Raw genomic sequence first — 26,346 nt, forward strand, 5'->3', positions numbered from 1 at the left:
CAGATAAAGGTTCAAAGTCAGCGAGGGAAAGGGATAGGGAGAGGGAGAGGGGGAGAGAGAGAGAGAGAGAGAGAGAGAGCAAAACCCTTGCACAATGTGTACCTCTGAAACAGGATTACTCCTTTGAAGCGTTTCCATCAAGCAGGTACTGTAGCCTAATAATGCCCTTAATAGCAAGAGATACTCAGCGCCCCAGCCTTCATTCAAGCCACTCATTGACTGGAGCGTAAGGTCTGCTTTTCAAATAATCGGTCGTTTAGGAATGCTTGCCTCTGGCTTAAGGGAGGTCAATGAGTAAATCTCCCTGCTCCCTACCATGCTGGTAGGGGCAGAGGCAATGCTACAGCTCTCATTTTTTTGATGGCTCGCCTGGTCACAAACAGCTGTGGCCAGGTGGTGTTGGGGTTGAGGATCGGACTAGGAACCAAAGGGTTACATGTCACATCCCATCCACATTACTGTCATTTAGCAGATTCTCTTATCCAGAACAACTTACATAGGTTATACTTGTATCCATTCATATAGCTGTATATACTGAGGCAATTGGGGGTTAAGGATACAACAGCAGTGCCCTAGTGGGGAACTGAACCAGCAACCTTTTGGTTGTGAGACCTGCTCCTTACCACTACAATGATAAGCAAATGAACAATATCTAAAACTGAAAGTGTAGGTAAATCACCCTGTATAGGGATATGAGAAAAACCAAACAATGCACTGCGGAGTGTCCTTGCAACAGGGGGTTGTGGGTTCAAATATCCCTTTCTGGATCATTCCAAGGACTTCTATTATGCTACCCATGCCTCTCTGTGTAATGATCAGTTCTATGAAACTCATTTGACCATGCAATCAGTGCAAGACATCAACTAGTAAAGCATCAGCCTCCAAGCCAAAGAATCTGAATTTACAAGCCTTGCAAGCTCACTCACAGCCATTATATTCAACATCTACACAGCAAGTCCAGTTCAAAGCAAAAATTGTAAGTATGATATACAGTAACAACCCACGTGAAAATACTATGCACATCAATACATTCTATATACATACATATATACATATATATATATATATATATATATATGCATATATATTTTATACACACACACATACACACACACAGATATCCTTTGAAATGTGTGCAGATTTTCCATTTCCATTCAAACATATTCCTTATATTTTGTATCTGTATCCAATTTATACTGTATCGCAGTTCAATAAGGGAGAAAAGCCATTTCATATTGCTGCTCTCCACACGGTGGTAAATATGAATAACAGGAAGAAAATTACCTGAACTGAATTTTAAAACCTAACTACCTTTTATCTACAACTTAATCAAACGGTGATTATAATATAAAAGGAACCAGCCTGGCTTCATAAAAGAGAAGTAATAATTCAACGATCACCAGTGTGAATAATAATAATAATAATAATAAAAAACATTCCAGAAACTGCCTCTGAGCCCATTCCAGAATGACAAAAAAAGAAACCCAAAAACACAAAGAGACGCAATTTGTGGAGCAGCCACCATCTGTGACTAACAGCCCATGCAGCGCTTGTTATCAGTGGGATAAATCTCTCTCTCTCTCTCTCTCTCTCTCTCTCTCTCTCTCTCTCTCTCTCAGACACACACACACACACACACACACACACACACACACACACACACACACACACACGCACGCTCGCGCAGAGATGCACACTGCAGTGAAAGGCAGGGGGCAGCACTGCCTCAGCCGAGCGAACTTTGGGTCTGAGCGCCGCCTCAAACAGGGCCGACTCCAGCGCTGGCTCCCTCAAACACCTGCTTATCCACGCCCCGTTAGGGTTTTTATGGCAGCCACAGACCGATGTTCTGTCAAATTGGCTTTTTATGCTCCGATAAACCCAGGAGAGCTCGAGAACGGTTTAAACAATCACCGCTGATCCAGTTCACCACCAGCCTTCCTGCCTCAGACTCAGAGATGGCTGGCTGGGTCCGGCTGGAAAAAGCAATCAAACCGAACACCGCCAGAGAGCTGCCTCTACCCTACCCCGATGATGCCGGGGTGGGGGGGGGGTCAAATCATGAATGCCAGGTTGCGTCAACAAAAAAACAACAACAACAAAAAAAAACTATTTTTCTATGCTCTGCTGTGATTTAATTATCCCAACTGGATGATAATCCAGTATTATGTTTTGTTCTAATTTTATAAACATTATCTCGAGAGGTGTCCCGGTGAACGTGGAACGCAGCTACGTCAACGGCTTCGCAGCTGCGGCGGGAATGTACAGCGGAGGTAATCCGTGGTGTGTGATAGCGCACTGACATGCTCCGCGGGCACGTCCTCGCAGCCCATTTATTTAAAACATTACACCTCTATTAATATAGCCGGAGAGCGACCATCAATTATTCAGGGAAAGGAAATAGATTTTAGCGCTGAAAGTACATCCTTTCAATCTCAGCGAGCTGCCTCCCATTGGCAAGAGTACACAGTGTGGATCCTGGTCACTGGGGACAGGGGACCAGGGCAAACCCCCCCCCCCGACGCAGGAAGTGGCAGGAAAAGGGGAACACCAGAAAAGAGAAAGGAACAGGTGAGTCCTCCGATAACGGAGCTTTCAAAAAGCCGAGCCTCCCTTGATCCGCGACCTAGCAAGGCGAATACGTGAATTGGCGAAAGCTCCACCGTCTCGATTCCTGCGGACACCCTTGCGAATCCGGAGGATGTGGGATCTGATTTGGACCAAGAGCCAAAAAGGGCAGCCGAATAAACGCACCACTCTGAGCACACCATAGATCAGGGCAAGACGGAGGCTCCATGCTGGATGGACAAGCACCACATGAGCTGTGCGGAGGGGCAGTGTACCTGGTGCATGGGGATTGCAAGCCATTCAAATAAAACAGTAATAACAATAGTAAACATTATAGCAATATTGGTTACACCTGAATAACCATGTAACAAGCAACTGCTACAACAGTTATTACTAATGTTATTTCCATGATACTTTCAACTTCCACACTCCCCTCAAGGTGGGGCAATATGATAGCAGTAAGAGTAGTGTAATAATAAAAAGCACTACTCCCAACAACTATTGCTGCAAGTATTATAAAAATAACAACGATCATCTGAATTCATTATTTGGAGAGTTTCAGGCTCTACATTTCCAGACAGTCCATGACTTTAATCCTCCTTGTCCCCGGCCTTGTCAAAACCCTCAAAGCACATGGAAGCGTTCCCGCTGAGACCAGAGGGGGGCGCACCGGTGCTCCTGCGTCAGATCTGAGTCTGCAGGTTCTCTCAGTCACTGCGGCTCAGAGGTGAACGGAGGGTGAAATCAATTCAGCAGAACACACGTCCGCCCTTCCCGACCTGTTACAGGGAGCTTTCTCCAGAAGATTCCGTGCGCTGCTTACACAAGCAAAGCCCTACCAAACGGGTGACCCGGCTCTGCACTTTAACTGCAGAAACATGCTCTGTTCCTACATTTTCGTTCATCGGATGTCCACATGCAACAAAGTAGCACCATCACTTCCAGACCAATATAATAAGCCACGGTAGGTTACTCTGCGTTTTGGACTGCCTCATTCAGGTGTCTGCTTCTCTGTTTCTCAGAGCGGCTGCACTGGTAGCATTTTTCTGCGGCAAGCGGAAGGAGAACAAGGCAGGAACCTTGACTGGAATCTCCTGGAGCATGGAGAGACAGAGACTACAGTGTACAGCATCTGTTAGAGAGAGAGAGAGAGAGAGAGAGAGAGAGATGTAGAGCTGTAGCCCAAGTAGTGACAGCAGCTCAGGGATCAGAGTTTTCTCATTCACGCTTCATACCCAGGTCGATATCAAACACAGCAGGAACGAGCCAAGTGATAAACACTCAGACTGTCGTGTGCCTGACTCAACATTAAAGACAACAACGAGATCAGGAAACGCACATGGAATTTCCCCACTGTAAGGCGAACGGGAATAAGGCCTGATTTCCCTGCAGCGCCCTGAACACGCCGAACAGAGCGCATTCCACAAACATAAGGAAACTGACACAATTCAGGGATGTCTCCGGCGTTACCGTGGAGAATTCCCATGAATTCTTGCACATTTGTTACTCGCTTTTTGTAATTCAGAGTTTTTTTTAGAAAAAAAAGCGCAAGAAAAACAAAAAGACACAACAGAAAAAGTACAGTATAGTTTCCGCAGCGCACGCTGTTCACATTCCTCATTTGTAATTTCTTATATGAATGTCAATATGCAGCAGCCTCTGTATTATTTATGGGAAGTGGCTGCCGAGAGGCTGAAGTCAGTGCTTACTTACGGCTCATTCTGAGCACCCCCCCCACCCCCTCTGACTGGGCTCCCAGAACATTAAGGGGCTCCCCGCTAATGCACACAGATATGGGGAGAGCACCACCACAATAGCACTGCACCTTTCTGACACCCTGGAAAACACAGGTATGGTCAGGGATTCAGGGAGACACTGTACAAACAAACAGAAATGCTTGTGCTCAAAACACACTGACACACACAAAGACACACATGGCGTTAAATCAGGTCTGATGCAAGCAACAAGCCGGGTTTCCACAACAACGGCAACCCTCAGAGGCGAGCAGGAACGAGCGTAAACGCTGACCCTTGAACCGCGGTTAATGTCGGTGGCGTGTGCAAGGCGTGTAGTCCGGCGCTGCGCGTGGTGCTGCCTGGCCGCCGAGGCAGTGTTCAATTAGCCGCGAATGCTCCTTGCGGCTCAGCGGGGGAAAAACAATTAAGGTCCCTCCGCAGCTTCGGGCCAGTAAACGGCACTAACTAGATGCTGACGGACAGGTTGACAGGAGATATATAAGAAAGTGTGTGTGTGCGCGTGTGTGTGCGTGTTTTCTAAAGTGCAATAAAGAAATGAAAGCTATGAACGCTCAGCGATATCCTCGTGTTTCGGGGGGGGGCTGGATGAAACTTGAGCTGGGGTTTGCATCAGGAAAAAGTGCTCCAGCAAGTCCTGCTGGGATACCTCTGCCCTACGGACCCTCCTGGGGAGAGTGGCAAGGGAGAGGGGCTGCAAGCAGACATCTCTGGGTATCACTGATTATTCTCTCTCTTTTCCTCTTCCTCCTTTTCTGTGCCTCTCTACCCTCTCCCTTTTCTCATGCTTCTCTCTCTCTGACACACACACACAATCACTCAATCACACACACACACACAAACACACACACAAAGCACTATAAGACTAATGTAGGAGGATGCATCCAATGAAATGATTTTTTTTTTTAAATTACAGCCTATTCCCATTTCACAGCTCGTCTTTCAAGGACTCCAGCCATCCCGGCTGCCGGTTTTATATAACATCTCCCTGACAATGGCGTAAGGGAGGATATTGCTCCAGCTGACAACATAAGGAGGTCTGTAATGTTGATGCAAGAGAACGGCAGCTGGAGCAGCTACGCGTGTTGGACTTTCCCCGTCAGCTCCCCCCCACCCCCACTCCTACCCGCCCCCTCTAGCCTCCATCCCTCCACCCCACCATCCTCTCTCCCTCCCCCTCTCTCCCCGTCTCACTCACGCAAACACACACACACACACACACACACACACACACACACACACACACACACACACACACACGAACACACGCGCGCGCAACCCTCTCACACACACACACGCGCACGAAGAGACTGCAGCAGCAGCAGGATGGAGAGATTGTGCGTGCGCCCCTGCTGTCGCTGAGCGCCGGAGCCCGTGGTTTCGCGACGACGCGCTGGTGCTCGGAAAGAAGGGGGGAGAGAGAGAGAGAGAGAGAGAGAGAGAGGGAGAGACACACGCCAGGGGTGTGTGTGTGTGTGTGTGTGTGGGGTGGGGAGGAGGGGGAGAGGAGAGCGCCCGCATCTCGCAGCGGTCGGAGGAATCTCTCTCTCCCGCCGGCTTGAAGCGCGAGGCAGCCGATGTGCAACAACTCGTCCAACTGCCGTTGCCGCCGCCGCCGCCGCCGCCGCTGCCGCCTCCGCCACCAGAGCCATGGAAGAGCCGCTCCTCCGGCTGCGCTCTCTAACGCACTGAGGGCTCGGACATGCGCCGGCTCCTCTCGGGATATTTGCCGTCTCGTCCTTTTTGTCAGTGATCCGCTTCTCAAGGTAAGTCCTCTCTCTTCTCTGGCTTTTCAAAAACAAGAGTTTTCTTTTTTTCTTTTGGTGGAGTGGTTGACTCGGTTCGGGTCGGCTGGATTCGGCTGCTGCTGGAACTGTTGCCAACACTGAGCCCTCAGGTGGAACGGCAAACTGCCCCACCGTTCCTCCTGCCGGAGCTTCCCCCCTTCCCCTTCCCTCCCTCGAGCCGCGGAGAGCCGCCGCCACTCGCTACGGTCCCCCTCTGATAAATTGGGGGGGGGGGGGGGGGGGGGGGTGTCACGTCTCTTCCTCCCCGCCGAGCACCGTCGGCTCCCAGGTGGGGGAGGCGTAATTGCATGCCGTACCTTTCCCCACGCTCCGCGTCTCTAAGTTTCACGAAAGAAAACAACGGCTGGAAAAAAGTTGACATAAATACAGTGAAATTGCCTGCCTAAGTTTTAGAGCACGGTGCGGGTTTTTAAAATGCAGTATGTGTATGTGCGAAGTCAAGTTAATTCAAAGAATGTGTAATGATTGTGTTTATTTCATAGCCAATGTGGTCGTGTCTGCAGCCATCATCAAGACTAGAATGATTCTGCATTTTTGAGGCGCTAAAGACTGTCAATCACATAAACATGTCTTAAGTATGATCTGTTAATGCTGAAAGGTTAAACATATTAATGACAGTTGTTTGCGGTTTGTGTTTAGGACTTTAGTACTGTGCGGGTCAGCTAACACCAGCAGTGATTTAAATGTGTAACGAGCGGACAGCGTCACACGTTTGAGTGCATTTGACGGAGGATCCTAGGCTTAACTACAGAGCAATCGGTGTAATGGCATGTGTGAGCCTCTCTCTTTATGCCGGAGCTCTGGGGCTGAGAACCCCCCTATTCCAGCCCACACACACACACTAACACACACATTCTCTCACACAAACGCACTCTCATGCACACAGACACTCTCTCACGCACGCACACACATACGCACACGCATTCTCTCTCTCTCCCTCTCAGACGCACACACGCACACATCACTGACCGACCACCTCTCTCTATCTCACTAAGAGATGCACTGAAGTCCAGGAGGAAAAGGTCTTCCTTACTGCTTTGATGCAAAAACTTATTTTTAGGAATTAATCCAGTGGGCTTTCTGCGCAACAGTCCGGAAACAGAGCCTAAGACAGATTAAGCCTTATGCGTTCTGCATCACCGCTTTGTAATCACTGTGCTGGGATCAGCAGCCCTGTCATCACACACCTTTTCAGGTGTGACTCCGCAGCTCCAGAGCAAACGCAATCCTACAGACGGATTTCCTTACTACACTTTTCCAAAACAGCAGGGAGGCAAGACAGAGACAGAGATGGAGAGAGAAACAGAGAGAGAGAGATGGAGAGGGAGACGGACAGAGAAAGATGAAGAGTGAGAGGCGGTGAGGGAGACAGAGAAAGATTGAGACAGAGAGAAAAGGGAAACCTGTGACCAAGAGAGATGGAGAGACAATGGCAGAGAGAGAAAGACAGACAAAGAGTAGACCAGATGAGAAAAAAGAGAGAAAGAGAGAGAGAGTTTTAATGTTGATGACGCAAGCATACAGACAGAGGGAAAAAAAAAAATAAACAACAGACCAAGAATGGGTCAGAGAGCAACTGAAGGAGACAAGACAGATGGACAGAGAGAAATGCAAGACATGAAGACTCAGAGCAAGGTAGTTGCACAGGCTTTGGGCAAACAGAACAGGCGGGAGTGAGGGGAGCGTGAGGGGATCCTGTCCTAGAAAGGACCCCCGAAAGGAGCTGCTAGCGCCGAATGAAAAATGAAAAGCGTCCTTTCCTCTGCGTGCTGCAGGGGTTAGTCATTCATCCCCAGAAACAAATGGTTCGCCTATAAATGTATGACTGCTTTTTCGCCGCGGCCAGATGTTACCTTTCATGTGGTAATGGGATTATTTATTAAGGGGCCGGATCTCCTGCCTGGTCAAGCGCGGCGTGTCCTGGGAGGGGGGGGGGGTGGGGAGGAGGCCGGGCGAGAGACGCGCACTGCCGCAGGAGCGGAGGACAGATTAAACACCTGATGATGGCACCCCCCCCCCTCCCCTCCCCTGCAGGGAGCCTGAGGGACATCACAGTCAGGGGGAGGTGTTCCAGAGGGGAGCCCGAAGAGCTGCGCGCAAACTGTCACGGAAGCTCTGGCTCTGGCATTCCCAGCATCACGCGATCACTGCCGCACGCGACTGCTAGCTATTAGACCCATGGCTAAACCTGCAGCTCCGGAGCAGAGCAGAATCCAAACCACAGAAACTGTCCTGCTCCCGAGCCCATAAAGTCTAGGCTCAATGTCAGCTCTGCAAGCAGGCAGTTCACTGATGTGGTGCCTGTGTTTTTTGGAGCAGTTGCAGATTTGTGAACATCCATCTCAGAATGACTGTCTGTTCCCTTTTTTGTCCATTAAATCCAATCGAGCGTCGTTGACCACTCAGGAACAGTACTGTCACTTCATCACACAAACACGGTCAGTGTTTTGGATCCGATTCGGCCCCTCTTCACTCCAACAGGGTCTCTCCCCCTTCCTTTCTGACTCGCACATGACTTTGAGAGGGGCTTGGCTGGGAGCTTCACGCACACAAAGCCAGGCATCCCTCCTCCTCCATGGTTACAGTAGTGGAGCGGTGTGTGTGTGCATACGAGAGAGAGAGAGAGAGAGAGAGAGAGCTGCAGGCGGCAGGGGCTTCTCTCATTACCAATCCTCTTTGTGAACACTCAGGCGCGTGGATGCCGTGCCTTGCTGCGGTGTGTTCTGTAGTAGGTATCAGTTCTGGAGGGGGTGGTTCACGTACGATGCTTCCACCTTCGGTTTACAGAGTTGGGGGGTTATGCAAAGTGCTCAGCTACACCTTGCGCTTGGTTCCCATAAGCAGTAGGTGAGGAATACTTGCACTGTGTCATCTTGTTACCGCAGATATATTCACCTGTCAGGACTGTGATGGCAAGCACAGCACCCATATCAAGGAAAGTGTCACATCAGACATCCAAATAACATCAGCTCTGACAATATTTTAAAATGACTGTTTTTTTTTTTCTCCAGAACTACATCCCTTGCACAAATAGAAGTCAAATGAAAACATCTGAGACTAGGTGACAGAACATTACAGTGCAGAGAATGGCGGTACTTTCACAACTTCACAGATACATCGTGTCAGCATTTGCTTTAAATGTGCTGTGTGCATACAGTACACACAGATGAAACAGAAGCAGCAGAGAGAGGCAGCATTCAGACCGAAAAAATAAAATCAAAATGAAGCCATGAATTAATAATAATAATAATAAAATATTCTGGATTGTATTTTAACACAATCAGAATGCCATGTCACAGTGTGACACAGGATATTCTAGACCTTAATGTTGTTCAACCTTGTGTCAGAGGATATCAAAGGATAACATGAATCGCCTTTCTGTTATTATTTAAACAAATGCTACACCCCGAAGCAGCAAGGCCTCCCAAGGCGTATCAAACATTCCTTTATTGTTTGGCTTCTTGGTTTTTATTGTTGTCGCATAAGGAAAGAGATTACCAGCACTAAATCTGATTCTAAATTATTCTGTCATTTTGCTTTTAATCTTTTTAATCAATAAGAAAGCGCAGCCTCATTAGTTGTGATAAGGCTTTACAACAAAGCAGCATCTTTAATGGTACAAAAAAAAGTTGAGGGAGGGGGTGGAGTGTGCAAGACATGCTTGGAAACAAATGGGAAGAGAGGAAGAGTCACTGGAGAGCAAGAAGTGCTTTGTCATTAAAATGGAGGACTGCTCTGTCACATCACCAGACTTGAGAAACATTCGTGTCCCAACCCACGCGCATATCCGTTCCCTCCTCGCAGAAAATGCAGAGGATGCCTGATTCTTTCTGAATGCGTCGCACCACACAGGTGAGCGCGGTGCACCACGTCCCGCTCCTTTCAAACGGGCAGAGGAAATGTACAATCTGCAGAAATCTACTTGCTACGGTGGCAGATTATAACAAAGCATTCCTATTACTTTTGGTTATTTTAAGATCAGTGTTACGATAATGGGAAACACACACACACACACACACTCATTAGAAGCCCGTATTATGTTGGACAACCAGGAAAAGTAATGTAAATCCAAATGACCCAGTGATAATGATAAGAAACGCTGTCCCTGAAAGCCTTTCGAAACAGGCACACGTACACACGTATGTCGACGCGCATCTTAAGGCATTAGTGTGCCATTAACTAGAGGAGGATTTGCTCCGCTTACTGTCATGCTAATGCGGCATCATCCCAGCGCAGAGGCTGAGGAAGTCATTCATCCTGTCAATCAACGACACACACACACCAGCTCACATGCACGCTCCCACAAACATACTCTCTCCTCATCCTCGATGCACAAACCGAGACAATACCCCGTTTTTCTGTTACTGAAGCAGCTGCCAATCTTAGTATAATATACAATGCTGGCATGTGTGCACATGCACTCCATATAACTTCAAATTATTCTTCAACTACAGATACACCTGATGCTTAAATACGTAGGACAAACGCATCGAACACATCAATTAAATACCACAGCAGGTTTAAAGCTGGATTATGGCGGGCCTTTTTCCAGGAACATTCATGAATTGGGCTGGCTTCATTTGCCCACGCTACATCTGAGATTAAATTGCCTATTAATAATAATATAAAGTGAAGCGAGTAAGGTCTGTGCTGAACATAATCTAAAGCTATTGCATTCACGTCCACATGGCCTCTGTTCGGGCACAGGGCTTGATGCTCTACCACTTGCCTTAGCACAGTGTTTTCCAAGGAAACGCACAAATGTAGACTTTCCTAAAGCTTTTCTGTGAGCTGTAAGTATTTAGGGAGGTGAACTAACACATAAATGGTCCTCTCACAGCCAGAAATGCACCTGGACTGTCAAAAAATTAACCAGCGGAACCTCTATCATTTCAAATATTGTGTAAAAATTCATTAAAAGTAACTAAAAGGAACTGCTGACACATGCCACTGGCAGAAGGCTTAAGCTAGACAAAAGATTTAAACACAAACATATAAATGACATGCAAATGTTATATGTATGCAATATAATATGGTAATTACATGCTATATGTGTATGAATCTCACACACACACATTTCATATATATTTTATATATATATATATACATATATATATATATATATATATATATATATATATATATGTAAATGGTGTAAGGGAATGGGAACAGACAGCATCCTCCGCTTAAGAACATAAGGAGATTTAAGAGGATTACTTTTGCAATTTTAGAGTCAATGCATTATTCATAATCCTTTGGATCACTGGGGCCAAATCGGCAGGAAAAAAAAAAAAGAAACTGATTATTAGCAGTCATTGAGGGGGCGGTAACGGGACGTGGGTGTCGCGTATTCAATTTGGTGACAGAGACTCAAACTCTCAGACAAGGCCGCTGGGACGGGACCGAGCTCACGTCAGAGGGACTGCATATTCTGCCTCTTCGCCACGGTTTCTCAGTCCCTATAAAAAGTGGTCTTCGTGACCAGCTGCATTCAGGCATTTTTACATGGTGGCCTTATTGAGTAGCAGTCAGCAGTCAGGTGCACCTTACGACCAAATTCCAATGACATTTCGTCAGTCATCCCAATTGTGATGTGACCACAGTTTAAATATACAACCTGGGTTGCTGGTGCATTGATCCAAACAAATGTATTTGGCATTTAAGAGAAAGATATAAAATCAGAGGTTCACGGTATGAACGAAGCCCCTTAGCTGTGATCATTATATTTACAGGTCTATTCTTTAAACGAAAGAAGACATCGTTTCCACATCACCACCGGCACTGAACGGGCCTTGACAAGGTGAACCCACAAAAAACATGACCCATGTTAGGGCGGACTTCATAAAAGCACCTCACTGCTAGGCTGTGGGCCATCTACAAGCAGTGTGCTTGAGTGTGACAGGTGACATCAATCTCAGGTAGCAGTCTGAGGAAAACAGAGGCAGCATTTTGAACACTCTTCAGAGCCCAGAGGCATATCTAGAACCCTCTCACTGATCAATAAAAATGCTTTCCCCCCACAAAAGCATTAATTGGCCCTGTGTGAAATCCCACTCTATGGGAAATATACACTGACTGTATGTGTGTATATTTTTGCAACAGCAAACATATATAAATATGTATCGGCATTCCTTATGTACCTACCAAACCTATTTATTCAGAAAGAGAGAGAAAGGCAGAGAAAACGGGTGAGAGAGGCAGGTAAATATACAGACACTGATGTAAATGAATGTAACCGATACAAACCTATGTGTACTGATACACACTATATAAAAATCTGCATATTTAACAGTTCCGTGAATCCACACAAGCAGGAGGTAGAGAACCCATGCAAGGGCCAGGACAATAGTAAACATATATATCAATATGTCTTGGCATTCCTTATCTATCTACCAATTCATCTCATTATCCAGAAAAAGGAAGAAAGAGATAGAGAAAAAGGGTGAGAGAGAGAGAGAGAGAGGCAGGTGTATATATACAGATAATGATATAAACCAAAGTAACCAATATAAACCCATGTATACTGATGTAAACTGTATAAAGATCTGTACATTTAACAGTTCTGTGTATCCAGACAAGCAGTGGGTAGAGAATCCACGTGACAGGCAGGACAGCAGCGCTGTTTGAAAATAGCCCTCTGAGAGTGAACGCAGCACTGGCTGACATTCAGGGAGGTCAGAGCGCTCTCTGCAGTGTTCCAGCCCTGCGAGGAACAGCAGCCCGGGCCCGAACGGCGCTCCGAGCGGAGTGTGCAAGCACAGTGGGCCCCTCAGCTTCGGGGCGTTCAGCCTTTCGGTTAATTTTTTTTTTTTTTTTTAAGTTTGTTTGTTTTTAGCGTTCTTCTTGAATAACCCAAGTCGCTTAAAAGCGTGGAGTGATGGAGCGTGGGCACAGCCCCAAAAACTCAATGCCACCCCTGTGTAAAAAACTACAGAATACCAGCATCCATTAAAGCACATTTGCCCTGCATTGGGCACTTAAGGGCCCTCTATAGTCTACACAGCCCTGCAAGGGCACCCTCATGCCTACCTACCCTTTGGCTGTGTGTTTGTACGCACAGACATCAAAGCATTCTCATCGAGTGTTCAGGACTGACACATCCGCCCCTGTGTACGTTGGCAGTTTTTGTAAGTGAGCCCTGTTTGTTACTATAATTGTGGCAAAATAAGAATTATGTGCAACTCAGGGTTTTTGCAAGTGGGCTGTTTGTTGCTATGATGAGAAATGAAGAATACTGTGTTTAATGAAGCGAGGCGGGCTTCCCAAAGGCAGGAAGCGTGTTCCACCTCATCTGAAGAGGCAGTGGAGGGGCAGTCAGTGGTGCAGGTGGTGGTTAAAATGTACTGTATACAGCTTGATCCTTCACCTCAGGTATGCTAAAGTCACACCACAACATGCATGACATGGTAAACCCAACTCAGAAGAGGCCATCCCATCATGCATCCCGCCGCCTTATCAAAGCGGGAGGATCTCCTTTCTCTGAGAAAGTGCTGTTGTAGACCGCACAAAGACCATCTCTGGAGCTGGCAAAGGACGGTAGCCAATGCCGTAATCTTTGGCACAGTCTACTGCTGAAGTCAGGCGGTGGAGAAGGCGCTATCTTCAGCCTTGCTGCAAAATTATAATAGCCTACTGCATAAAAGCCTGTCGTGAATGACGAGGGAGGGAGCAACTTGATTTGCAGGCTGAAATTGGGGTGAGGATAAGAGAAGGAGTCAATGGGACAGGAGCACGGTGAAGGGGGTGACCAAAGGGACAGGAGCACGGTGAAGGGGGTGACCAGGCACAGCTAGAAACCAGCAGGAAGCTTCCGTACTCTGAGATGTTGAACTGATACCAAAGATCTGAAGGAGATCAATGAGAGGAATCTCATCTTGAAGCCGAGCCTGGATCAACTGTATCGCTGTGAACTTTTAAACAAGCACCGTTTTTTAGCTGTTGCTTTTCGTTTATGGATTCTTTGTTAATCTCCGCTGACCGCTGACCTTGGTGTTGTGTAAATACAAAGAAAAGTGAGGCTATGCAAAGGAACGGAGCGTACGGACATCACAAAGCCAGGCATTACTGTGGAAAAATCCTGCTGTGTTTTTATGAATGAAAATTCAATATATCTTCACTGAACGCAATGGCTAAAAGTTGTAACCTACAGCGCTGCTCATACAGATGAATAATGCCCAACTGCCATTGCTGCTTTCGGTGTAACCTTATTATGCAAGTGCTTCAGATCCTTGTCTCCTGATGACCTCACTCGAAGTGCAGTCTGACTTATGCTTTGATTTTCTTTATGCAAAGTGACCAGCAGTAAATAGAAACAAGCACTGAACTCCAATAATGATTACAAGAGCATAATAACAGTACTGTGCAGATAATTGCTTGTAGACTATCAAAAGGAAAGAAGGGGGTTTTGATAGTAGTTATAAAAAAAAAAAAAAAATCTGATGCTTGTTGCTAAGATACCATGAATTTCAAATGCATCGCAATAGGGACAAAAAAATTCAGAGGGAGAAATAAAAAAAAAAAATCTTTGGTACATAACCTCCGGCCTGGTTTTCTTGCATAATTAACTACGGTTGATTTGGCTTTTTTTTTTTTTTTTTTTGAGGCATTAATGAAATAACACTTTAAGCTACTACACAATCAATTAACTGAGTCAGTGCTACTGAATTCAATTTCACCACATGTTTAAAAATAAAAAAGTTGAATTAAGCACCCTTAATGGTTACACATGCAGCATTTTTTTTTCCTGTTTTTGAAGAATCTGGCTTTTCAAGCCAGCTCAGCAGACAAAGCTGAGAAGGGCAGAAAACACATTAATTACAGTGCCCTCCATATCTGTTCCTACCTATGATAACATGACAGAAAATGTACACTTTGGATCACTTCACTTGACTGCATGTAAAAGTTATGCTTGCATGTTAGTATCACTGCAGAGCAAATTCTTACTGGTCGCAAATAATTTATTTTAAACCATTTATTTAATTTATCCGAGAAACACAAGGGGCATATTTATTCACATCCCTGTAGTCCATCTTTTGTAAATCCTCTGATGGTTTCCTCCAGTTACACTTACAAGCTACTTCCTGTGAAGCTTAATGAGGACCTGGCACATATAAAGACAGTATTTTTCACCATTACTCATAGACAGATTGTGCTACATGTTTCTCATCTTTTGGTTTTCGTATCTGAACTCCTTTCTAGACTACATGCCAGAAATATCCAGTTGGATGGAGAACATCCACTTTCTGCTCAGTTAACTATTTCTTTGTAGAGAACTTTGTGAATATTTTGGATCTCAGTCATGTGGCAGCAGTGTAGCATAGCGGTAAGGAGCTGGTAACCCAAAGGTTGCTGGTTCAGTTCCCTGCTGGGGCACTGCTGCTGTACCCCTGGGCAAGGTACCTAACCTAGAATTGCCTCAGTAAATATCCAGCTATATAACTGGAACCTGGAAAAACTGTAACCTGTGTAAGTGGCTCTTAATAAGAGCATCTGCTAAATACCAATATTGCAATGCAATGTAATGTAATGAATACGTTCTGAATACTTTGGATCATAGTCATGCTGGACTGTCCATTTTCAGCCATGCCTGACCTTTTTTCAGAAGGAATTAGGTTGCAGCCAAACTGTCCTGGTATCTGTTTGAGTTCCTAACTCCCTCTAGCTTAACAAGGGCTCCAGGACCCACAGATGCAAAACAATCCTGAAACATAATGAAACATCCAACCATATTCTACAGAAGGCATAGGTTCTTTCCCAATATAAGCTCCACCATTTTATGCCAAACACAAAGCTAGTGGGTGAAAAAACAGGCTCAATTTTCATTTCATCTGACCACGAGACATGTTTCTAATTGGCATTCAGACACAGTCCGGCAAATTCAAGTTGTCTCTTTTTGCGGACTGCCTTCAAAAGAAGCTTCTTCCTTGCAGCTCAGGCATGAATATGACACTCACGCATGCAACTCTGAATGAGTCTGTCACTTCGTGACCTGACGGTGCCAATTTGTTCAGGAGATGTCAACTTGTTGCCTTTGGGTTTATGCACTGTTTGCCTCACAGCCCATGGTGGGAATACAGGCACGCATAATCTTCATGGCGGGTTGCCACTGTGCTAGTAGCTTTACATTTCTCAATGCTGAGTATAAAAAGGCAGATTCAGCTTCCTTTATAGCCATCTTTCAACTTACTGGGGTCAATGTGGGGCAGGAGTGTGGCATAGTGGTAAGGATCAGCACTTGTAACCTAAAGGTTGCTGGTTCGATTCCCCACTGGGCCACCGCTGCTGTACCCTTGGGCAAGGTACTTAACCTAGATTTGCCTCAGTAAATATCCAGCTGTATAAATGGATAAAACTGTAACCCATGTAAGTTGCTGTGGATACGAGCATCTGTTAATAATGTAATGTAATGTAATAGATGCAGCATCGGACCCTACGCAGAGTGGTCAGGTCACTCCTTGACTCCGTGTTCAGTGACTTCAGGATGCAGCCAAACACGGTCAGTAGCATCCTGTATGTGCAGTCTTTCAAGACCCTTTATTTGAGGCACTTTGTACTCCCAGTTTGCAAGTCACTCCAGATAAGAGTGTCTGCTAAATGACATACGGTGTTCAGAGAATTCTCTGACCTTAACCATGATAACACACAGAAGAGGTTTGTCAATGGGAAGCTCTATCTCCTTTTATACCAGAAGGAAAAAGCAAACCTCTGGATGCCCCTATATGGTTCCTGAAGCTTCCGCTGAACTTCCAACAAGCAAAATACAGTAAAGATGACTTAATTGAGTAACTACTTGAATGTGACCCTCATGTTTTCTGGGGAAAAAAAAATCATTATTTGTGATCTAAATTTGCTCTCTACAATGGTATAATTTTTAAAGAATAACATAAAACAATAACCAGACAAAATACAATATGTATATTATTTTTCTTTTACAGCATTTTATAGCAGTTCCCATTTAGTCATGGTTATAAATAACCACAGAAGGCACTGTAGGGACAGCGTCTGAAACGAGGGCCACTTATGTTACAAGACTTCTCCCCGCTGATTGCAGTAGGTTACCCTTCAGTTCCATGGGTAGCATTTGAGATGGACCTTCCATCCAGCCCGACCAGGATAAAGGGCAGACAGACAAGCTCGGCTGACAGGCCTCCAGCTCCGAGGCACTGCTTGTGCTGAGCTGTGTCATTCTGCAGCCAGGCAGGTTGTTAATAATGTTTGCAGATTAGATTGATCAGATAGGTCAGGGCTGCCTCAAGATACCGCTGGCCCAAATGCCAGCCTCCGCTTGTTTGGGCCGCAGTTATTGGGTGAATTAAGCGGGTGATATGACGCCCGACGTGTTATCAGATACGAGTGACAGGAGGGGTGGCTTTACCACGTCACGCTAAGTGACTGCGGAGGGAAATCTTTACTGATTGCATTACTGGGGAGGCCAAACATTTCATTTCCATGGGAGTTCAGCTAAATATTGTGTGAGCATGACCCTTAAAATGACAGCGTGAAGGAACGCTAAGCAGACATCGGTGTTTAGTTCCTTGTGTATGCGAGCAATAGAATATCTCCTCAAATCTCTGGAGTACTACAGTGGCTGGAAATTTTTTGATCCGCGTTCCCCTTGGTCTCAGTGAAGCATTGTGTGCCTCCTCTGAATGAGGAAGGGTGATGGATATGATACGTTGTACACGCCCAACATACCTTGGGGGGGATCATGCAAGTCAGACTACAGTTTGAGGCATACACTGAACAATCAGTTTTGTGTTCACTGATGGCTAGGGCAGTTAAACCTGCACTTTTAATGTGGTCTTGTAAATGTTGACGAGGTAAGTGATGACTCGCCCTGCAGTGGTTCTTGTTCATTCTCCTCTCTCATAAGGGTTTGGCCAGAACCGGAACACCCTGCTACTTGGCCCACCACTGTCATGCAACTGCCTGCATGTGACAGGTGTGACTGTAGTGTACTGATTGGCCAGCATGTAGGCACATTCTCAGTAATATTAATGGTGGCAAACAGGAAGTCAAACGCACAACCATTTCCGAGAACTGCCCAGTCATGCCGATGTTCAAAGGGACCTCTTCCATTCACTCTCTCCTGTATGAGCACGTGCACCTGCAACACAGACCCATATCTCAACGATGAGGGAAACGGGACCATTCGACTGTCTCAAACTCAGAATTCACCTCACTAGGGCAAGGTTCTAACAGACAGCTAACCATCTTGGCCCCTGGGGGGGGGGGGGGGCACAAAAACGTTTTACAGCTCTCTTCCAACCACATCGCTCCCAGGAACAGGGCAGGGAAGACTAATCTGGTACAATCAAGATAATGATTAGTTGAAATATGCGGTTAGGTGCCCGGGCTGGAGACAGAGCCTGCAGACACTGCAGCCCTCCATTTGATGAAAAGGATTTCTACAGGAGAGGGAGATTTACAGACGGCACTCAACATCAACGACAAACAGGCAAAACCATTCTCAAAACACCTCCACTCTTTACGACAGACAACCCTCACTGTGCCTGGACCATTTTCTGCACAAGTTGAACCACGCAGCAGTGTACAAAGTAACAACAACAACACGGACAGTGGAAAAGCCAAATAAAGTACATCCAGACCTAAAGCAAAGTGCGTGCACACCATGATAAATGAAAAGCACAGCATGCCACTTTAGGCTTTACTGCCAGGACTCTGTAATTAAAAAAAACCTGAAGATGATTGATTAAAAAAAAAAAAAAAACAATGTGACAATGTTTCCAATCCAATCTTTGTGTCAATCCAACCACAACCACAACTGTAAATCTAACACAGTGAAATCACAACGTGGGTGAATGCTAGGGTGCCAACATTAACCAGAGAATCAAACAGAGGCAGTTCATTAGGTATGGTACAGTGGGAGCCCAAAGGATGACTAAGCAAGCAATTCATTTCGCGGGATGTAAAGCATTACATTGACCGGTCCCTCTCATCATCTGAATTCTCGGAAACGAGCACCAAGTTTAAAGAGGTCCGATCATGGGCAAGCACTGCAGAGAGACAGCCACTGGGCACAGCAACTTTAAAGTCAGGAGCAACTGACAGGCCAGCTGACTTTAAAGGACAAAAGACGCAGTAAAATTCAGTGCCCTTACAGAGCACAGTTGGCTATGTCTTTTTATATCTCAATTTGCTGAAATGAAGCTTTTCTGTATCTACTACTCTCTGGTTATCTGTATGAGAACTTGGGAGTTGAAATGAGAATAATTGTGCTCATAACGCAGTCTGTCCCTCAACTGAATGCAGGAATGTAACATCTACCTAAAAAAAAAAAAAAAAGAAACAGCTTTTTTCACACCTCTTTTCACACCTACTTGTCATATTTATTGTCTGTGTATTAGTTAACCACTGTTTATCAGATGACATCCACACGTATATACAAAAATCTTTTAATAAATCCTCCCTCTACACAGATAAAAGGATCTCTGTACTTGTGTTTCTTTTTGTCATGTGGCACATCAGTCATGTCACTGAAAATGCACTGTCACTGACAATGCACAGCAAAGCTAGATAGCTATGGCAGTCAGGTCTTTCTGCCCGTCATCATGACAGACAGGGAGAAAACTAGGCCGTGTGTGTGTGTGTGTGTGACTGGGCGTGAGTGACAGAGTGAGTGTGAAGGTGACTGTGTGTTGTATGACAAAATGTGCGTGTGTATGTGTGTGTGTGTTCACATAATAAAGGAGATATCATGTTTCTAATAAATGACAAAATAGTTATGTGTGTTTGTGTTCATACATCTACACTCATGTGTCAACATTTTTGCTTGTGTGTGTGTGATATCATTATAAGCCCTCCAGTGATAAACGCCTGTTTCCCTGCTTTCAGGAACCATGGTGAGCAGGGAGGCCGGCAAATGCATGCTCACCAACTCGGAGTCAGACTCAGAGGCGGCGCCCTCACTGGCCCTGGAGGGGAAGTACACCCTGGATCCCAGCAGGCAGGTGCGGAAGAGGAACAAGGCCCTGCAGGTGCGATTCAAGGATATCTGCGAGGCACAGAACGAGCAGAGGGAGGCTGCCCGGCAGGCTGGGGGTAAGGGGGGCAAGCCAGTCTCCTACAAAGTGGCGTACCGCAAGTACATGACTGTGCCCGCCCGCCGTTCCATCCCCAACGTCACCCGGAGCACGGGCGTGCAGACGTCCCCGGACCTTAAAAAGCGCTACCAGACCTTCCCTTTCGAGCGCAAGAAAGGGCACACCATCAAGCACGCCGCGGCCGTGGAGAGCCTCAAGGGCCACAACAACGGGTTCGTGACGGACGCCAAAGGGGTGAGGGCAGGGGGGAGCCCCGGCGAGCCCTCCAGGTGTGGGGCGGGGAAGGCGAGTCACAAAACGCGGGCCCTGCTCCACACCACCGAGTGCATTGCCACGGTGGAGCACCACCACGTCGGGGGGAACTGCTCGGACGGAGACGCCTGCGCCGACGCCCTGCTGGTCAGCTGCTCCACGGAGGCGCAGTGCACCCCCGGTGCCACCGCCGGCCCCACCCCCCGCGCCGAGGCCGAGCTGCAGATCTGCAGCATCAAGTCCCGGCCCCGCAAGGGTTCGCACCCAGCCGAGGCGGACTCGGACCCCTCGGCCAAGCGGCAGCTGCTGAACTTCGAGGAGGCCTCCACCAGGACCCTGCGGGACTCGGGCTCCCGGGTGACGGGCCCCATCGCCTGGAACTCGCTGACGCAGGTGGAGTGCCTGGAGAGCCCGTCGTCGGCGCGTGGAAAGCGCAAGAAAGGGCTGCAGCTCAACGGGCTGCAGGCGCAGTCGCAGACGCTGCCGCGGGCCGGCTGCTCCACCCAGGCGCAGTGCCACGCCCCGCCCCCGCGGGTGACGGGGGAGCGGGTGTGCACGGGCGAGGCACCGAGGGCCCGCGGAGCGGCCGGCACCGGCGCCGGGGAGGCCTGCCAGCAGATCGTGCCTGTCACTCAGGACGGGGATCTAAAAGCACAGCTGCAGGTGATGGAGAACCTGATCAGCTCCAGCCAGGAGACCATCAAGGTGCTGCTGGGGGTGATTCAGGAGCTGGAGAAGGGAGAGGCGCACAGGGAAGGGTGAGAGACTGCTATCTTTATCCTACAGCGCTCATAACACATACACAGTTTCAGTAATGCCACAGCTTGAGGGATAAGAAACAGCCATCTTACCCTAACACGCATAGCATAACACACACACTATCCACTAAGACAACAGTCGAGGAGTGAGAGACTACCATTCTTCCTCTACACTTATAACTTTCCACTAAGGCCACAGGTAGGGCTGAGAGACCACCATCTTTCCTCAATATTGCACTGGTAACACACACACAGCTTGAGGGGTAACAGACCGCCATCTTACCACAACACTCACAGCATAACACACACACTACCCACTAAGGCAACTGTGGAGAGGTGAGAGACATCTTTCCTCAGTACTTAAAAATAACACACACACACACTATCCACAAAAGCTACACCTCGAGGGGTGAGAGACGGCTGTCCTAAGCCCATATAACACATGCAGTTTCCACTAAGGCAGCAGAGAGGGGTGACAGACCACCGTCCTTCCTCAGCACTCACAACATCACACACACACACTTTGCACTGAGGCCAGATCTTGGTAACTCATTCCCACAATGAAGGATCAGAAGCCAAGGGCAGCCACCACCATAGAACCCCCAATTAAAAATTAAAGAATGTGCTCTCTCAATGTTTGCGTCACCTCCTGGTATGAGCCCTAATGGCAAGGTGTGAGAGCAGAGGCATTCTGTCTTAACCAGAAAAAAAAATCAATAAATATTTATTCATATCTTTTCTGCATCTTCACTACCACCTAATAAAATGTTAAAAAAAGAAGGAAAAAAAAAAAGCTTTCATGTTACATAACACAAACCACTCCAAAAATGAAACATGGATCAGCTCACATTCGAGAAAATGTTTGCGCGGACATTTTAAGTATACGCAGCACAACGTAATTTCAGAATCATCTCTGACCTATTATGCATATGGCGTGCTGGTTCAGTGTACTTCCCTTCATTAAGCCTAATCTGAGCGCGTGCTCCGTGGAACACGGGCATTACGCTCTCTCTGCGGAGACATTCGTTTCCAGAGGGGACCCGCTTTTTAGACTGCTGGACACGAAACGGATCAGACAGCTCTGCATCACCCAGCTGCTGCTTCCAAACAATGTCATCAGAGAATGCCGAGAGCATAATGCTGCTAAATTTGTAATCTTTTCCAATCAGTCATGCATTATTTGTAAGATTAAGCATTAAATATTAAATGTGTCTGATTACATCTTAAGCAAGCCTCTGGTGGAAAATTAAGGCCACGTACGCAACGAATGCGTGATGAAGACGTCTGACTGGCACTGCAATTATTGCACGTTCCCCCCAAAATGTTGTTTTTTTTTCCCTCCACATTTGTTCTGGAAAATAACCTGTGTGTACCTGACAGTGCACGCTGTTCTAGGGAAAAGCTCACATCTTTCATGCCTGGACTTAGAGCATAGAGGAAGCGGCTAAACTCACAGGAAGAACATGTCCTCCCGCTTTGTTACAGCGCATTAAGAAGGCGCGGTGTCATAGAGGACTGCATCATTCCATTTGCATGAGGTATATCCGCCAATGCGGGCCCCTGGCACTATCCTCCAGCCAGAGAGCCGACTACACTAGCGCTTATATTCCTTTGAAAGCACCTACTCTAGCAAACAGCAAAAGCCATTACATGTCCTCAGTGCGTGTCCATTATGAATCCATATACAGTATTCTTTGTGCATTTGGCGGTAAACAAAAAAAAGTTTAACAACAACAGAGGCCCAAAAAAGGAGCACTCTATAGACTCCAATTAGCCCTGATTAGAGAGAAAATGGAGCCAATTACCTTGCCCAAATATGTCTGATTTGGTGCTGAAATTAAGCTAATTAAGAGTCTTGCGGGGTTGGAGACGGGTGACTTTCGAGTTTGGGGGAAAATTGGCTCCGTCAGACAGATGCTATCTTGGTCTCGATTCAATCAGCTCTCAATCCCGATTAAGGGTTCTCACGTCCCGGGGAACCAAAATGGAGGAAACAGTCAATTCCTCAGCACCTGTGAAAAAGGCTTTGAAGTAGTCTGGTGAAATCGCCCGCACAGTAGGCACACGGGCCAGAGTGTGTTCTCTCTCACCATGACAGAGCCGGTCCTACAGAGCCAGGCCTTGCCTGGTAACTCCATGAGGCACACGGCGGTTACGGCGTCATCGACAAAGGAGGGGGATGACGGACGCCTCCGATGTTACCGCTCGCGAGATAGGGGTTCCTTCCTCTCTGTTCGCCCGAGCCGCACAGCTACGCAGTGTAGCGCCGTCACAGAGTCTCACATGTTTATTTTTAAGAGTCCAGACACCCGCGCCAGACTGCCAGCTTACATCTCCCGTTCAGCTACCCTCTTCCCACAAAAAAAAAAGAATATGCTTTCGCCTCACATGCTGCGCAGTTAGACATCACGCTGGGAAGACCGCCTCACTTTTCAGGTTAAAGCCCTGATCTCAGAGACCGGCCAGATGCTGTTGACGGGGGGAGGAGTAGAGACAGAAGCACGAAACACTGCTCTGTCACAAATTAAATGCCTTTGAAATCAAAGTGACCTACTTCTCAAAAAAAAAAAAAAAAGTACTTGTTATTCCTGATTTCAAACAAGGCAGCACATTCTCGCCACAAGAGTGGAGTGCAAAGACGAATCCATTTCCAAGCAATTAAGTAGGTGCGCACTTAAAAAAAAAAAAAAAAAAAAAGCAATTATATCTTCCCCTGTTCTTTTTCCAAATTGAAACTCCCACCTATGGTTGTTTGCATGTATAATACTTCAGTCTCCACATCACTGCAATGATATAATTTGCGCAGCTGTGGGTTCGAGAGAAAAAAATAAAAAGACACGTTTCATCCCATAGGAGGCACAGAACGACACTCTGGCATCTCAGAGACTCATCCTGTACACCTCCCTGTAGGAAGGAGGCAGGCACCTCCAAGACTTCAAAAAGGACATCGATAGAGCGTGCAGCTGAATACAAGTGTGCATATCGGCAGGTCGTGGCTGGATACTGGCAGTGCTACCCACTCATTCTTGTTAGGGACACTCACACTGGAACTTGTCCAAGGCGGTGATTAAAGCTAATCCAGACTGAGTTGCAAAAGACAAAACCCGCTTTGTGCACTTAGAAGATTACTACTGCATGCGGCGTAATTAACACACGACCGATCAGGCAGATGTTGGGAGTGACTGACGGGCAGGTGGCGGGTCTCGACAGGGACACCGAGGGGGTTCCGAGGCGGGGCCCTTTCTCCTGTTCCACTCCTCTCCTCTCCTTCAACGAAGTTTATTTGTCTGGATTGCATTTGGAGTCTGCCCCCCCTTGTGCGTTTTATTACGCTTACCTTCCAAACCAGCAGAGAAGTTATAGCTTCTATGCAGACAGTGAGGACTATGGAAAAAAGGGCTCTTCAGGCTATGAAACCTTCCCCAAGATATCACACTTTAAACTCTTACTTGATAGTATTTTCTGCTCCCACATTTTCAATTTCCAAGCTCCAGAGCCCGGAGACGGTGGTTTATTAGGCGGCGCGAGGGAATACTAATGCCAGTGTCAACACGCTACGTTGCTTTCATTCCCTTCCTCTCGCAAAATGCTCTGCGTTCAATAAATAAGGAATGCCTACCGGACATAGGTGATTAGTAGGCTCAATTATATGCTGTAATACTACTGCTCGCATGACACGGACTTAATTTTTCACAGTTGTCACGACGCAAAGCAGGCGCGTTTTAGCGCTTGCACGTCTGCATTCAGCAAGCATCTGCACCTCCATCCCCCGGAGGCATTTCTTTTTTTCATTCTGTTTTTCCAGAACTTCTATAACCAAATTCTTAACATTTCAATTAATAACATACACAAAGTAAAACTGAGAGACATAAATACTCACTTGTCAAAAGTGAAGCTTGCGGGATTTTTCTTTATTTAAAGGACTGAACGAAAGCAGAGCCCTTGTGGTCATAAACGAGCTGTTCTGACCTGACCCAGCCTTGTTTCGCATTGAGATATTCGACATGCAGTGACAGGGCACTTCTCCGTGACCCGAAATCCACCCACGGTCTCAGAAAGACAGTCGTCTCTTCCACAGACCCGTGGATGATGGGATACTCTCCAGACGGCCGGACTCTCTCTCGGCACAGAGATAGAGCTGCGTCTTCACTGACCCCCTCCGGTTAAAATTAGCAGCTCCCGTTGCCTCCCCCGCCCGTTATTCAGACACTCTCAGCAGCGGGCTGGCAGCCACGGCACGCCAGGCCGTGGGGGGTGGAGGACAGGGCCTGCCTTTGAGGAAAGCTGACAACTACAAGCACCCTGAGGGTCCGTGCCAAGAGACGGCGCCGGGAGCCGCGGGCGAGCGGCTGACTCATTTTGCCCGCTATCAAAGACCTGGTCCTGAGCGGAGCACCGCCAGAGTCCGACACCATAGAATTACCCTCAGTGACTCGTCAGAAAATGTCCCGGCAAATTCGGGCTTACCTGGACACCAACATCAATCTGAAGCTCTTGATTACACATATTAATCCTTTGTTAATTATCTTTGCCAGACAAAATGAAAGCCAAATAGTAGGCTCTTTCCTTTCTTTTATATTTATTATTTTATTTAGTCCTAAATGTCCTAGCAACGCCCAAGATGGCCACCAAACACATTTTCCACATATTTTAACAACCTCCCAGAAAACAGACTCATTCTTCTCATGCATGGCACATTTGTCAGCTATGCACAAACCGTATGTCATGGCTGTGTTTCACTGGTCATGCCCTGACACGTACACTTTAACAACATCTATTTATCTAAAAAATATTTCACAAATTCATAAGCCTTGTCTGAATGTACTCTTTACCAACCATTTAGCTTGAGAATTTCGCTTTCGCCTGTAACCTCTTGTGATACTCATTTTCAGGTACTTATACATCTAACATTATGGAAAACATAAATCTAAAAACCTTAGCTTAGTAAAATAATAACTCCTTCACGCTGTAAAAAAGGGCAACCTCAGTTAAAATGACCCTGCCCATGTCTGCATTTTTTATCACTGCCACATGTGAGAGAGAGAGAGGGGACATCAGTGGCACAGATGCCCGTCACATCGGGTCACCATGCAGCCACAAGGGTAACGCTTCTGGCAGTAATGTTCAGGATGTCACCCTTACT

The 26,346-nt window shown here is 46.8% G+C and overlaps 2 protein-coding genes across 3 annotated transcripts in view; one reads left to right on the forward strand and one right to left on the reverse strand.

Moving 5' to 3' along the window:
- dock1 (dedicator of cytokinesis 1) overlaps positions 1–26,346 on the reverse strand; it is a 250,829-nt gene that overhangs the window by 114,935 nt on the left and 109,548 nt on the right. The gene's annotated exons all lie outside the window — the stretch shown is intronic.
- Positions 5,846–26,346, forward strand: part of LOC118779837 (inhibitory synaptic factor 2A) — a 35,203-nt gene continuing 14,702 nt past the window's right edge. The window contains exons 1-2 of the mRNA XM_036532130.1: positions 5,846–6,088; positions 19,985–21,203. Of these exons, the coding sequence (XP_036388023.1) occupies positions 19,990–21,203 (1,214 nt within the window). The 5' untranslated portion in view covers positions 5,846–6,088; positions 19,985–19,989. The remainder of the gene's footprint in view (positions 6,089–19,984; positions 21,204–26,346) is intronic.

Source organism: Megalops cyprinoides, chromosome 1 (genome assembly GCF_013368585.1).
Source record: "Megalops cyprinoides isolate fMegCyp1 chromosome 1, fMegCyp1.pri, whole genome shotgun sequence".
NCBI classification, from domain to species: domain Eukaryota; kingdom Metazoa; phylum Chordata; class Actinopteri; order Elopiformes; family Megalopidae; genus Megalops; species Megalops cyprinoides.